The 14,939-nt window shown below is 45.4% G+C and overlaps 1 protein-coding gene across 2 annotated transcripts in view; it reads left to right on the forward strand.

The window, feature by feature from the left end:
• Nucleotides 1–7,042: 7,042 nt before the first annotated feature.
• SREBF2 (sterol regulatory element binding transcription factor 2) overlaps nt 7,043–14,939 on the forward strand; it is a 38,809-nt gene continuing 30,912 nt past the window's right edge. For both annotated transcript variants that reach the window (XM_084644984.1, XM_084644985.1), the window contains exons 1-2: nt 7,043–7,241; nt 13,840–14,223. In XM_084644984.1, coding sequence (XP_084501110.1) covers nt 7,160–7,241; nt 13,840–14,223 — 466 coding nt within the window. In that variant the 5' untranslated portion in view covers nt 7,043–7,159. The remainder of the gene's footprint in view (nt 7,242–13,839; nt 14,224–14,939) is intronic.

Here is a 14,939-nt window from a genome sequence, read left to right on the forward strand (position 1 = left end):
GTCAAATTTCAGTTTGGGCTAATTTACCTTTGCCTCTCAAGCCACTCCTGGCATCTGAGCGGGATACAGGTGGCCAGATCCTTCAGAGCCTGGGTGCAAGGGGGATGGAGGAAGACTCTCCTTGTGAGGTGGGCCACCGCTTGCAGCCCCCTCCAAAATCTGTACTGCGGCAAAGATGCACGATTTGATACAACAGACAGCTTCATGTGTGCCAGTCCTCTGAATGACAGCTCTTCCAACAGCCAAGCATATGGCCAGCTAGTTCTGTTCCTTGCTTCTACTACTGTCATAGTTGGAGATGGAAGGGGACAGGAAGGCCTGACAGAGTATTTGCTTACTAAGAAGGTATACAGGCTACAAAGCAATGAGCAGGACCAACAGTCAGCAGCAATGGCACAGCCCTCCGTTCTTGAATCTCGGCTGTTCAGTTGTGATCCTCTTCTGCTGGTGGCATGTTGATAGAAAACTTGGAAGCGCTGGGGAGGCGGAAGCCCATTCCAATTCTCTGTATCTGACTTTCCACCAACATGCGTTTGCTCAGAGGATGCCACGAGCACCACTCCACAAATTCCCTCATTGGAATCCAATCTCTTATGGGTTGGTAACTGGTTAAAAGATAGGAAACAAAGGGTAGGAATAAACGGTCAGTTTTCAGAATGGAGAGAGGTAAATAGTGGTGTCCTCCTGGGGTCTGTACTGGGACCAGTCCTATTCACCATATTCATAAATGATCTGGAAAAAGGGGTAAACAGTGAGGTGACAAAATTTGTAGATGATACAAAAGTACCCAAGAGAGTTAAGTCCCAGGCAGACGGCGAAGAGCTACAAAAGGATCTCACAAAACTGGGTGACTCAGCAACAAAATGGCAGATGAAATTCAGTGTTGATAAATGCAAAGTAATGCACATTGGAAAACATAATCCCAACTATACATATCAAATGATGGGGTCTAAATTAGTTACCACCACTCAAGAAAGATTATGGAGTCATTGTGGAAACATCCACTCAATGTGCAGCGACAGTCAAAAAAGCAAACAGAATGTTGGGAATCATTAAGGGATAGAAAATAAGACCGAAAATATCGTATTGCCTCTTTATAAATCCATGGTATGGCCACATCTTGAATACTGCGTGAGATGTGGTCACCCCATCTCAAAAAAGATATATTGGAATTGGAAGAGGTTCAGAAAAGGGCAACAAAAATTATTAGTGGTATGAAGCATCTGCCATATGAGGAGCGATTAATAAGACTGGGACTTTTCAGCTTGGAAAAGAGAAGACTAAGGGGGGATATGATAGAGGTCTATAAAATTATGACTGGTGTGGAGAAAGTAAATAAGTAAGTGTTATTTACTCCTTCTTATAACACAAGAACTAGGGGGTCACCAAATGAAATTAATAGGCAGCAGGTTTAAAACAAAAGGAAGTATTTTTTTTTCACACAACGCACAGTCAACCTGTGGAACTCCTTGACGGAGGATGTTGTGAAGGTCAAGACTATAACAGGGTTCAAAAAAGAACTAGATAAATTCATGAAGCATAGGTTCATCAATGGCTATAAGGCAGGATGGGCAGGAATGGTGTCCCTAGCCTCTCTTTGCCAGGAGCTGGGAATGGGCGACAGGGGATGGATCACTTGATGATTACCTGTTCATTCCCTCTGGGGCACCTGGCATTGGCCACTGCCGGAAGACAGGATACTGGGCTAGATGGACCTTTGGTTTGACCCAGTATGGCTGTTCTTATGTTCTTTTTGCCTCCTGGGACACGATGCAGAGGAGTTGGGAAGACAGATGAGAAGGAGCAGTTGCAAATGACTGAATATAGGATTACCTTTTGAAAAACATTCAGTCCCTTTGTCTTAGAGGGTCTCATTTTTGCATAGCTACTCATGTTACAGATTGGTTGCTCCACTCTGCAAGGGAAGAGGTTTGCCTGGTAAGATTTCTGTCTCCTGGCTCTGGTCAAACATGGTCCATCTGCAGTGCTGAGAATCCATGGGTAGGAATTCATTTTGGAAATGTCTCCATTCACACGTCTTGTGCTAACAGCTGGTTTTGCAGGGTTAAATTTCAGCTGTGTCCTATACAGGGAATGGGGTGGCTATGCCACCTGGTGGTATGATCACCTCACATCTTATGGCACCTTAGAGACTAACCAATTTATTTGAGCATGAGCTTTCGTGAGCTACAGCTCACTTCATCGGATGCATACTGTGGAAACTGCAGTAGACAGTATGATGAAGTGAGCTGTAGCTCACGAAAGCTCATGCTCAGATAAATTGGTTAGTCTCTAAGGTGCCACAAGTACTCCTTTTCTTTTTGCAAAGACAGACTAACACGGCTGTTACTCTGAAACCTCACATCTTATATTATACTAAGCAGAGTTGAGTCTGGTTTGGAAAGTAGTTGGATGGGAGACTTCTCAGGAAAATCCACGGTGTTGCAGGAAGTACTATTTGTAATTGATGGTGGTCATCCTTTAGAGTCTATTCTAAACCAGTGCCCCAGAATAGTGCTAGAAGAGCAGTGTTGCGGTTGTCTTTCAGATGGCACACAAACAGAGAGGCTCTAAGTTCTAATGAGCATCAGAACTCTAAACAGACCCCATGGCACTTTCCATAAAAGTAGGGGTGGTAGCCCCAATGGTCTGGCTAAATTTTATTTGGGAAGTTGCATTCTGCTGATCAAAACTCTCCCGACAATTTCAATTGGATGCTATTGTCTTCACTCCTTGTCCTGCATTGTTGTGTAAAGCTGCTATTAAATGCCTGCTCTATTTCACTATTAATTATTGTTACTATTTTCTTCATATAGTGCTATAAGCTTATGCAGCACTTTACTTCTAGATCAATGTTTTCTACCCACAGAACTGACTCTCAAACTATGACCAACACAACGCACAGGCAACGATTCAGGATGGGGAGAGTGTGGTGATTATTAATGAGGAAGAGGGAGGAGAGATGCCTGACGATGACGACAGGGATATAGTAGGAAAGAAGGATATAGAACTGTGCGGGGAGAAGGAGAGAATACAGAAAAAGGAACAGTAAACTGAGAGGACTGGGAAGAGTTTAGATGGTGGGTGGGGAGTTGCTAAGGGAAAGTGAGAGCAGAGGTGTAGGTGGGGAATTACATAAGGCCTTGCATGGTTTTACAAAAGGTAGATCGTTCCAAACCAACCTGATCTCCTTCTTTGAGAGAGTAACAGATTTTTTAGATAAAGGAAACGCAGTGGATCTAATTTACTTAGATTTTAGTAAGGCGTTTGATACTGTGCCACATGGGGAATTATTAGTTAAATTGGATAAGATGGGCATCAATAGGAAAATTGAAAGGTGGATAGGGAATTGGTTAAAGGGGAGACTACAACGGGTCCTACTGAAAGGTGAACTGTCAAGTTGGAGGGAGGTTACCAGTGGAGTTCCTCAAGGATCAGTTTTGGGACCAATCTTATTTAATCTTTTTATTACTGACCTGGGCACAAAAAGTGGGAGTGTGCTAATAAAGTTTGCAGATGATACAAAGCTGGGAGGTATTGCTAATTTAGAGAAGGACAGGGATACCCTACAGGAGGATCTGGATGACCTTGTAAACTGGAGTAATAGGAATAGGATGAAATTTAATAGTGAGAAGTGTAAGGTCATGCATTTAGGGATTAATAACAAGAATTTTAGTTATAAACTAGGGACGCATCAACTAGAAGTAACGGAGGAGGAAAAGGACCTTGGAGTATTGGTTGATCATAGGATGACTATGAGCTGCCAATGTGATATGGCTGTGAAAAAAGCTAATGTCGTCTTGGGATGCATCAGGAGAGGTATTTCCAGTAGGGATAAGGAGGTTTTAGTACCGTTATATAAGGCACTGGTGAGACCTCACCTGGAATACTGTGTGCAGTTCTGGTCTCCCATGTTTAAGAAGGATGAATTCAAACTGGAACAGGTACAGAGAAGGGCTACTAGGATGATCCGAGGAATGGAAAACTTGTCTTATGAAAGGAGACTCAGGGAGCTTGGCTTGTTTAGCCTAACTAAAAGAAGGTTGAGGGGAGATATGATTGCTCTCTATAAATATATCAGAGGGATAAATACCAGAGAGGGAGAGGAATTATTTAAACTCAGTACCAATGTGGACACAAGAACAAATGGATATAAACTGGCCACTAGGAAATTTAGATTAGAAATTAGACGAAGGTTTCTAACCATCAGAGGAGTGAAGTTTTGGAATAGCCTTCCAAGGGAAGTAGTGGGGGCAAAAGATCTATCTTGCTTTAAGATTAAACTCGATAAGTTTATGGAGAAGATGGTATGATGGGATAACATGGTTTTGGTAATTAAATATTCATGGTAAATAGGCCCAATGGCCTGTGATGGGTTTTTAGATGGGGTAAGATCCAAGTTACCCGGGAAAGAATTTTCTGTAGTATCTGGCTGATGAATCTTGCCCATATGCTCAGGGTTTAGCTGATCGCCATATTTGGGGTCGGGAAGGAATTTTCCTCCAGGGCAGATTGGAAGGCCCTGGAGGTTTTTCGCCTTCCTCTGTAGCATGGGGCACGGGTCACTTGCTGGAGGATTCTCTGCTCTTCAAACTACAATTTGAGGACTTCAATAGCACAGATATAGGTGTGAGGTCTTTTTTAGGAGTGGTGGGTGAAATTCTGTGGCCTGCATTGTGCAGGAGGTCAGACTAGATGATCATAATGGTCCCTTCTGGCCTAAATATCTATCTATCTATCTATCTAACATGAGCTTGAATTGGATGTGTTGAGGCAGGAAGCCACAAGAAAAAGAAGGCATCACTATGGAGCAGAAGGAGACAAAGATGACATTACTAGTGGTATTTTGGACACGCTGAAGAGGAGAAGGTTAGAACAATAAGGGCAAGAACTGACCATGATTTTAATGGTGGGAACAGAAAGGAAAAGGAGGATTCTGGTGATAATTAAGAGGAAGAAGCGACAGGACTTAGCGAGAGCCTAAGTGGTGGGTGTGTTCCTGGGAACATGAGGGAAAAGGCAGATTAGAAAAGATCAGAGGCAGTGAACTGAATGTGGTTAGACTCCATAGAAAAAGGGGTCTTAGCGAAGAAGACGATCCAGCATGAAAGCGCTGAATTAGATAGAAGAGGAGCTGTGACAGAAGGGAGAGCTAGGGAGGAGAGCCAGGAGAATGGAGTGATTCATAATACAAAGGCTGCAGTGAGGTAAAGGAGCCTGGAAAGAGGTTTTTAACTATATAGAGAATATGTGTATTTCAGGACCTATGGGAGGCCCGTGTGGAATGCATCATGACCAGGTGAGGCACAGGCAGCTGCATGACACTGGTTTAACCTTAACCGGGTAGGGGGCCTAATCTTCTTCTTCTTCTACTCTAGTGAAACCCCAATGTACTATTGCCAGCCCCAGACATTCAAGATCATGAGTCAGGTCCCAAAAAATTACAGAGATTGGCTTTAAAATCATGAGAATTAAAAAAATAATAATTAAAATTGACTTCTGGTTTCTGAGCCTTTAGGAGCACTCAGGCACAGGCGCCAGCTTCCTCATTTCCCCCAGTGGTTGCTAGATCTTTGCTCTACCCCAGGCCCCGCCCGACTCCACCTCTAACCCCAAGGCCCCACCCCTGCCTCCCCCACCTTTTCCTGCCCCCGCTCCATCCCCTCCCCTCCAGCGTCTCCTGCACCCCACTGTTCGGGAGGCAGGGGAGGAGCTGATTGGCCGCCGGTGGGTGCTGAGCACCCGCTATTTTTCCCCATAGGTTCTCCAGCCCAAGTACCCATGGAGTCAGCATCTATGCACTCAAGTCACATTTGCAATATTTTCTCTGCTACCAGGAGGGCTAGAAACTTACCCTTTTTATATGAAAGCTGAAATTCTCACAATCACTTGCCTCCAGGATCTGGGGCAGTAAGTAAAACACCAAATATTACAAGATTCATAATAAAAATCGAGTAAATGGGCAACAAGACGACCTCTGACTGCACTGGAATTATTCTTCGTTTCGGGTAGTTTTCACTGCAGCATTAACTTGGGTGATTGGCACCCGAATTAGCCTAGCCTGGGCAAGAGCAGCCATGCTGAAAAACCATAGCCAAGCTATTGTGTCTTTACTGGTGCTGCACTGTGGTACCTCTTGCCAGGAGGGCATGTTACTGGGCCAAAATTACCCTGTTGGCATTATATTGCGGGCCTGACTTGAGATTTTTGAATGCTTCAGATTGACAATACATCTGTGCCTCTCGCCTGCCTTGCCATTCCCCCGTCCCTCGCCCACCCCTTCACCTTCCCCATCCCTCGCCCTCACCACACCCGCTGTGCCCCGTCCCTCTCCCACTCCCTCCCCCCCGTCACCACACCAGCTGCCCCCCACCGTCACCACACCCACTGTTCCCCTTCCCTCACCACACCCGCTGCCCACCCCCCTCGTCACCACACCCGCTGCCCACCTCCCCCTCCCTGTCACCACACCCCCAGCCCCCCCACCGTCACCACACCCACTGTTCCCCCTCCCTCACCACACCCACTGTTCCCCCTCCCCCTCCCTGTCACCACACCCACTGTTCCCCTTCCCTCACCACACCCGCTGCCCACCTCCCCCTCCCTGTCACCACACCTCCAGCCCCCCCACCGTCACCACACCCACTGTTCCCCCTCCCTGTCACCACACCCACTGTTCCCCTTCCCTCACCACACCCGCTGCCCACCTCCCCCTCCCTGTCACCACACCTCCAGCCCCCCCACCGTCACCACACCCACTGTTCCCCCTCCCTCACCACACCCGCTACCCTCCAGGCCGCTTCACCCTTGTCCCAGATTCGTCCTCTCTCTTTAAATCCTACTTCGGACTAATAACTAATCAGCGTTCTGTCCCCGCCCCCTCATGAATATTCCACCTGGAAAGGAGGCAGGGCTCGGCCCCGTATGCTAATCGCAGCTGCTGATCGCTGACGTGCAATCACACCACGAGCCGCCTCGCCCGCTGATTGGCCGGAGGAGACCTGGTCTCATTGACAACAAACCGAGGAAGCGCGCGGCCCCGGCGCCTGGCACGCAGGTGGGGGCGGGGCTGGCCCAAGATGGAGGCGGCAGCGGCGGGTGCTGGGAACCTGGGCTGAGGCGGTGCCCGGGCGGGGGCGGGCTCGTGCGCGGAGCCGGGATGGAGACCCGCGAGCTGGGTATGGAAGCCATGGAGACCCTGACGGAGCTGGGGGACGAGCTCACGCTGGGAGACATCGACGGTGAGAGCGGGGAGTCCGCAGGGCAGGGAGCCCGGGCTGTGCCCGCCCCTCTCGGGAGGGGGGTGTCTGGAGGTGGTGCGCACGCTGCATAAATCACCTGTGGAACTCCTTGCCAGGGGATGTTGTGGAGGCCAAAAGTGTAAGGGGGTTAAAAGGAAGAACTAGATAAGTTCATGAAGGATAGGTCCATCAAGGGCTATTAGGCAGGGATGTAACCCCATGCATTGGGGGACCCTAAACCTCTGATTGCCAGGAGCTGGGACTGGATAACAGGGGTTGATCACTCCATAATTGCCTTGTTCTCTGTGTCTCTTGGTGCTCTGGTACCGGCCACTGTCAGAAGACCGGCTACTGGGCTAGATGGATCATTGGTCTGACCCAGCATGCTATCTCTTATGTTCTTATGTGGTAGGTGTATGGGGGGGCACTGACATATGCCAGGGCTCTGCCCACCTCCCTGGGGGGTACACCAAGGGGCACTACCATGTGTGTGGAGAGAGGTACTGATGTGTAACTGGGCTGTGGTTGCTTCTGGTGGTGGCCTCAGCATGTGTGATTTCAAGTTTTGCCCACTCGTTTCTAAGGTATGTAGTGGGTGTATGGCCTACTTGTGCCCCCCCCCCCCCCTTTCTCTGATGGGGAGAGTGATGTGTGTGGCAGCTTAAGCCTGTGTCTTTCTCCACAGAGTAGCTGGCAGGGGAATGAAATGTGTGGGGTTCACTAATGCACATGTGGCCATTCTGTGGCCATCCACTCTGGGATGTGTAGCATAGGTGTGACGTACATGTGGCAAGCCTGTGATCACCTGCACAGTATCTAGTGGGGCAAAATCATTCAGTAGACTTGCAGGGTGTGTGGTAAAACTTGCTCCTTTAGATATGTCACGTCCTCTTATCATATGTATATGATGTACATTGTGAGGCCACCCCTGCAGTCCTGGATACATGTGCCTGCCTAGACAACATTTATGTACCCGCCTAGGAGTGTCTGCCTGTTATAGATATGAGTCATGTGTGGTGAAACTGTCCCCATCCCACCCCCAGGCAGGCATGCAATGTGTGTGTCCTATTCATTGGTCTTCCCATGATGTGCCTGCAGCAACCTGTGTGCCTCCATGTGAAACAGTGCCGACATGAAGAACAGGAGGACTTGTGGCACCTTAGAGACTAACCCAATTTATTTGAACATTAGCTTTCGTGAGCTACAGCTCAGCTAGCATGGTAGCTGCACCCTAGAAACCTGCTTTCCGTTAGTGTCAGGGGACTTCCTTAGGGGATAGAGGTGTGCCTGCTTGCTTTCTTCCTGTATCCCTACTGACTACCTTGTTGTGTTATGGGTGTGTAGAATGTCTCTCAGAGCAGCATGTATACCAGTCTGTCAGTTTAAGACACTTATTTAAGAGTTTACAATGTGGAACTCTGTATCTAAAAATGCTTCTACTTTGATGTGTGGGAGCAGTCCTGTCACTTGATGAACAATCTTGTTTAACTTGTACCCGCTGTTCTTTTAAATGTTTTTCAAGGGATTGACTCACTGTGGGTGGTGCTTAGATACCCGGGTGGTGAGTGTGGTATAGGAACCTATATGGAACATATTAGAATAGTGCCCTTTCGTTCTGGGACAGGTGCTCTGTCCCAGGTCTAGTAGGTCCTGTCCCTTTTTTCTAGTTCTTGTTTTTAGCTTCTTGCCAGTACTACCCAGCAGTAATAGGGATTACAAATATCTTTCTTAGAATCAAAGAAATTAGAGATGGAAGAGCCCAATTAAATCACATCTTTTCTCCCAGCACCACCCTTGCTGAAGTCAAGGCTTGGCTGTTTCCAACAGCATATTCCCCAGGGCTTTTTCAAAGTCAGTTTCAAATGACTCAAGTGATTTGGCTTCCACTAGTTGCTATGAGAGGTTATTCTACAGATCATGTACCTTACTGTTAGAAAAGTTTTCCCTTTGTTCAGTTTCATCTTGTTGCTCCTTGTTACATCTCTTTGGATCACTCTAAACATTTCTACCTCTTCCTTACTGTTTATACTCTTCATGTTTTTAGAGAACTCAGATGGTGGGGCAGTGCTGGAGAGGATGGGAATCTACTTTCCAGCAACCTGGGGCAACCAAAAAGCTTCAACAAATGAGCTACTTACTTACTGCTTGACAGACAGCTCTTGTTGATTCCCCAGGGGCTGAAAATGAAAACTGACCTGCAAAAGACAGTGGAGATTTGCCAACTTGGCCTGATATTGGGCTAACTGCCTTTCCTTGCTTTGCTCACCAGTTGTGCCCTTGGGTGCATGGGGCTGAGGCAGTGGGTGTCTAATGGGTGCAACACAGGATTGAGTCAGATGTCCTTAAGTAATAACTGCAACTAATTTGCAGTGTAGCCTTGGGCAAATCAGTTGTTGTTTCTCTCTGCTTCCCAGTCTGTAAAATGAGGGTCATATTCTTATCTTACAAGATTGTGGTAAGGCTTAATTACAGTAATTAATGGTTATGATGTACACTGAAGATTGAAGAGGAGTACTTGTGGCACCTTAGAGACTAACCAATTTATTTGAGCATAAGCTTTCATGAGCTACAGCTCACTTCATCGGATGCATACCGTGGAAACTACAGCAGACTTTATATATACACAGAGAATGTGAAACAATACCTCCTCCCACCCCACTGTCCTGCTGGTAATAGCTTATCTAAAGTGATCATCAGGTGGGCCATTTCCAGCACAAATCCAGGTTTTCTCACCCTCCACCCCACCACACAAATTCACTCTCCTGCTGGTGATAGCCCATCCAAAGTGACAAGTGACTGTGTCCACATATCTATTCAGGGGACACCATCACAGGGCCTAATAACATCAGCCACACTATCAGAGGCTCGTTCACCTGCACATCCACCAATGTGATATATGCCGTCATGTGCCAGCAATGCCCCTCTGCCATGTACATTGGTCAAACTGGACAGTCTCTACGTAAAAGAATAAATGGACACAAATCAGATGTCAAGAATTATAACATTCATAAACCAGTCGGAGAACACTTCAATCTCTCTGGTCATGCAATCACAGACATGAAGGTCGCTATATTAAAACAAAAAAACTTCAAATCCAGACTCCAGCGAGAAACTGCTGAATTGGAATTCATTTGCAAATTGGATACTATTAATTTAGGCTTAAATAGAGACTGGGAGTGGCTAAGTCATTATGCAAGGTAGCCTGTGTCCTCTTGTTTTTTCCTACCCCCCCCCCCCCAGATGTTCTGGTTTAACTTGGATTTAAACTTGGAGAGTGGTCAGTTTGGATGAGCTATTACCAGCAGGAGAGTGAGTTTGGGGGTGGGGGGGATGTGTGAGAACCTGGATTTGTGCAGGAAATAGCCCAACTTGATTGTCATGCACATTGTGTAAAGAGTTGTCACTTTGGATGGGCTATCACCAGCAGGAGAGTGAATTTGTGTGGGGGGGTGGAGGGTGAGAAAACCTGGATTTGTGCTGGAAATGGCCCACCTGATGATCACTTTAGATAAGCTATTACCAGCAGGACAGTGGGGTGGGAGGAGGTATTGTTTCATATTCTCTGTGTATATATAAAGTCTGCTGCAGTTTCCACGGTATGCATCCGATGAAGTGAGCTGTAGCTCACGAAAGCTTATGCTCAAATAAATTGGTTAGTCTCTAAGGTGCCACAAGTACTCCTTTTCTTTTTGCGAATACAGACTAACACGACTGTTACTCTGAAAACTGAAGATTGAGTTACTCCATGCGAGTATAAATAAATAATGCTCTCCCTGAGGAGCTGCATGGGATGCTACTTACAGCTTGGACACTGAGGCAAGAGGCAAATTCTAATCAGTCTGCAGTCAGTGTTCTGGTTGCACTCATGTTTATGTTCAGTTCAAAGCAAAGGAGAAGCTTATCAGGGAGGGAAGGGAAGCCCAGGAGCCTTTCTTCCTTCAACAAATTGTAGTTCTGTGTGCCTAGCCACTGATTTCCACCAGCTCAGTGGTTTGACTTTCTTTAAAACTTGGCAGCAAAGGTGATGTTTAATGTTAATTTTTTGTATTTAATAGAAATGATTTGAATAGATTATTTAAAATTAAATTTGAAATTGACTGATATATTTTTAAAAATAAACCTGTATTTATTTAAATAAAAAAACAAAATTCTGGTCACCATCCAAGGAGGAGAGAGAAACATAATTCAAGTGTTGGACTAGTTCTTTGCATTTGTTTAATTGGTAAAGAGCTCAGCTTCTTTACTGATGTGATTGTGGTATTAAATCATAGGTGGACTCAATGTCACAACATTTTGTTGACATTTTATTGGTACAGGGTTGCCTAGAACTGTGTTCTGTAGTAACTTGTCTTGTTCCTCTTTAGTGGTTCACTCCTTTCAAACACTTAAGGGCATATATAATCTTTGCAAAATAAGAGGTTCATCATTTAATTGCTAGCTGTTGGCAGCCTTCCATATTCCTGAAATCTTATTTTCTGGCTTATGCGGTTTGCGTGGTTATTTTGCAGGTTTCCTCTCTCCTTCTTTGCTTTGGCAATTAGGTTTTAGGAGGGAGCGTTGTCATCTGGCTGTGTGTTTCTTACAATTCTTTGTATTTTATTCTCCTTATTGTACTACTACTAGCAAAGCTATATAGTTTTTGGAAAATGTTTTTGTTCCATATGCAGCCAAATTTCCTGAAATTCATCCTTTGGGGTTTTTTTGTTTTTGACTTTTTGGTCAAATTCACTTTAGGCAGCACTTGGTTACTGATAAAAGTGGGATTTGACTTGTGATGAAGCAATATATTTGTAAACAAAAAACTCCTAAGATTCCAAGTCAGTAACTTCAGAAATTGTGAATAAATGCTCTTTAATACAAAACAGTTGAAAATCAGCTCCTAAATAGGAACTACCATGCCGGAACAAAACCTTGTCCAATTTAGACCTCTTTCCTGCCTCCAATAATAGCCGCTGATGGATTTTTCAGAGGAAACTGAAAAGCCTTGTTGTGTAAGACTACAGTGATAAGCATGGTGGGTATTTTATTCCTGACCCCAGCTGGTCATCAGTTTGACAGCTTATGAGGATAAATATCTTTTGTCATTTTATCCATGTTAGCACCAATGTAGATGTTATCCTTATTTACAAATGTTTAATTTTCTTGACATTTTCCTACATCCTTCAATAGTATTTTGTGACAGGTTCATTGTACGCTACATAAAAACGTATGTCCTTCATTCATTTGGCCAAAACCACAGTTAGTTTGATAAGTCTTTTGCCCCATCTGGTAGCTGTTTCCCTCAGATAGCTGATGTGCAGATGAAAAGTAAATTATTGGGCCTCTTGTAGCCGAAGTAACATCAACTTATTCTTGATGTATAACTAGGCTGGGGGAATCCGTTTGGGTCTCCCAGACTTGACAGTTTTTTTTCTTTAAAATAGATTATCCTCACTCTTGGGGATTTATCCCATCAATTTACTGATATGCCCATTGGGTAGAAGTGAGACAGATTAATATGGTAAAAGGCATAGAGGATGCAAAGGTGCTGGATAATATTTACTTTTCTGCCATGGAGGCTGTGAAAATTAATTAGTTAATATGTATGTGGCATTTTGCAGGAGTGAAGTCCTATATAAATGCAGAGTATTAAGAGCTCTTCTGCTGTGTCTGTACAAACTGAGCCAACATCTTATGAAGAGCTCTCTTTTCCCCTACACCCCTACCTAGCCACCAAGGCAGCCTTATGGACTTGTTGCACTCTGCAGGATAAAATGTAAGGATCTCTAGGTTAGATCCTTTTAGGGAGCAGTGATGCTTTCATTTCTAATGTCTTTTTCTTTGTTTCCATTGTTAATGGATCAATGCTTGCATTAGATTTAATGATTGCTATAGAACTCTAGCCTGGTTAGAAGGGATATGTATTGCAGGAGATCATGAGGCATGTTTATTTTTAAAATAAACACCTTTTAAAAAAAAAAATCTAAGAACTAAATGTGGGCATTGCTTCCTCTCACCAAAGCCCTGTAGGATGATGGTTCCGCTATGTTTTTGTCTTTCCCTTAGGTTTAAACTTTAACTTAAGCCTAATTCTTGTTCAAATTTCCCCACTTCTGAGGTGCTTATTTATTCCCTTACGCTCCCCTAAAAGCTTGGTGGGAGAGTAACTGTTGTGTGGCGCTCTGCAATTGTTTTGTTCCTATATCACATCTGATTGCCTCAGAAGGCTGCTGTGTTAAAATGTGGGTTTTTGTAATGTCTGCGCTCATTTTGGAGATGGCTTTATTAATTCTTATTGGCGTGGGAGTTGCGGAACAGGCTGCAGTCAGACTCCGCATGGGTAGGTGCTGTTGCAGACTCTTCTTATGCAGCTCTTCTGCGTCTCACTCCTGACTGTAGCAACCTCCTCCCCACCACTGTTCTAGATGTGACCCCTTGCTGTCTGCAAATACTACTGTGTGTTTGTGTCATGTAGCCTCTCCTATTGCAGTTCTGGATCACCCTGAACCTATGTCCCCTCCCTCCCACGCTCACATAAGCTTCTGAACCTGACCTAATGATGGTGGAGGAATGGAGCAGTATGAGGATAGCACTTAAAATGTTTTCTTATTCTTTTCAGAGATGCTGCAGTTTGTCAGCAACCAGGTCGGGGAGTTTCCGGATCTGTTTTCAGAGCAGTTATGTGGCACCTTCCAGAGCAGTGGTGAAGGTAGCGCTGGTGGAACCTTGGACCATCCACTGCAGAGCTCATACAGCCAGGCACAGCTGCAGTCCTTCCCATCCACCGCTGCCTCTCCCCAACTCCAGCCTGTGCAAGTCAAAGTGCCCCAGGCAGCAGCACCTGCCCCTCAGCGATCTGCACCCCTCCTTCAGCCTCGTCCCCAGCTTCAGCCCCAGCTCCAACAGCAGACTGTGATGATTACTCCAACTTTCAGCTCTGCTCCCCAGACCAGGTTCATTCAGCAACCGCTAATATACCAGAATGCAGCCACGAGTTTTCAAGGTAGTGCCTGGGGGCTCAAAACACTGTATTTTTTATTTTGTAGTCATGAAAAAGAGCTACCTTTCAAAGAAAACTTAGGCATGATGGCTCTAGAGGATGCTGTTTGCCCAGTAATTCTAATTTATGACCTGGTCTTTGGGAAATCACTTGTATTGCATGAAGAGTTTCAATCTAAATGAAGTGTACTTTCACTCAGATTCAATGGGCAAGACAGGAAAACTCTAGTGTATGGGTTTCTAACTCTTTTCATATGATCTACTTGTGACGCAGCTCCACTTGCTCACCTCAAACGTGGCCCCACAGTCCTTTGCATTGGCTTCTTAGGGGGCTTTGTAGATGCTGCTTTAGGAATTATGTCATAGTTTACTTTTGTACTGCTCCTAGCTGTGGGAGCAAAGGATAAACCCAGGACCTGAACTCTCATTCTCTCCCGTATGGCAGTATGTTTTGCCACTAGAAGGTTGAGCTGTCTTCCCTCTGTGACTGTATCCAGGGCAATAAAATAAGGGACTAAGACGTGTGGTATGAGAGTTCAGGTACTCAGAGTAATGCTTTTGGTGAGTAGGGGCACTTCCCAGAAGGTTTAATTGGAACACATCTGACCTTAGTGCCTGGGAGCCCTAATCATGGACCAGGACCCCCCGAGCTAGGTGCTGGACAAACACAGAACAAAAAGCTCCTGCCCCGGGGGGCTAAAATAAAAATAATAATGAGCT

Source organism: Lepidochelys olivacea (assembly GCF_965140295.1).
Source record: "Lepidochelys olivacea isolate rLepOli2 genome assembly, chromosome: 1".
Lineage (NCBI taxonomy): Eukaryota > Metazoa > Chordata > Testudines > Cheloniidae > Lepidochelys > Lepidochelys olivacea.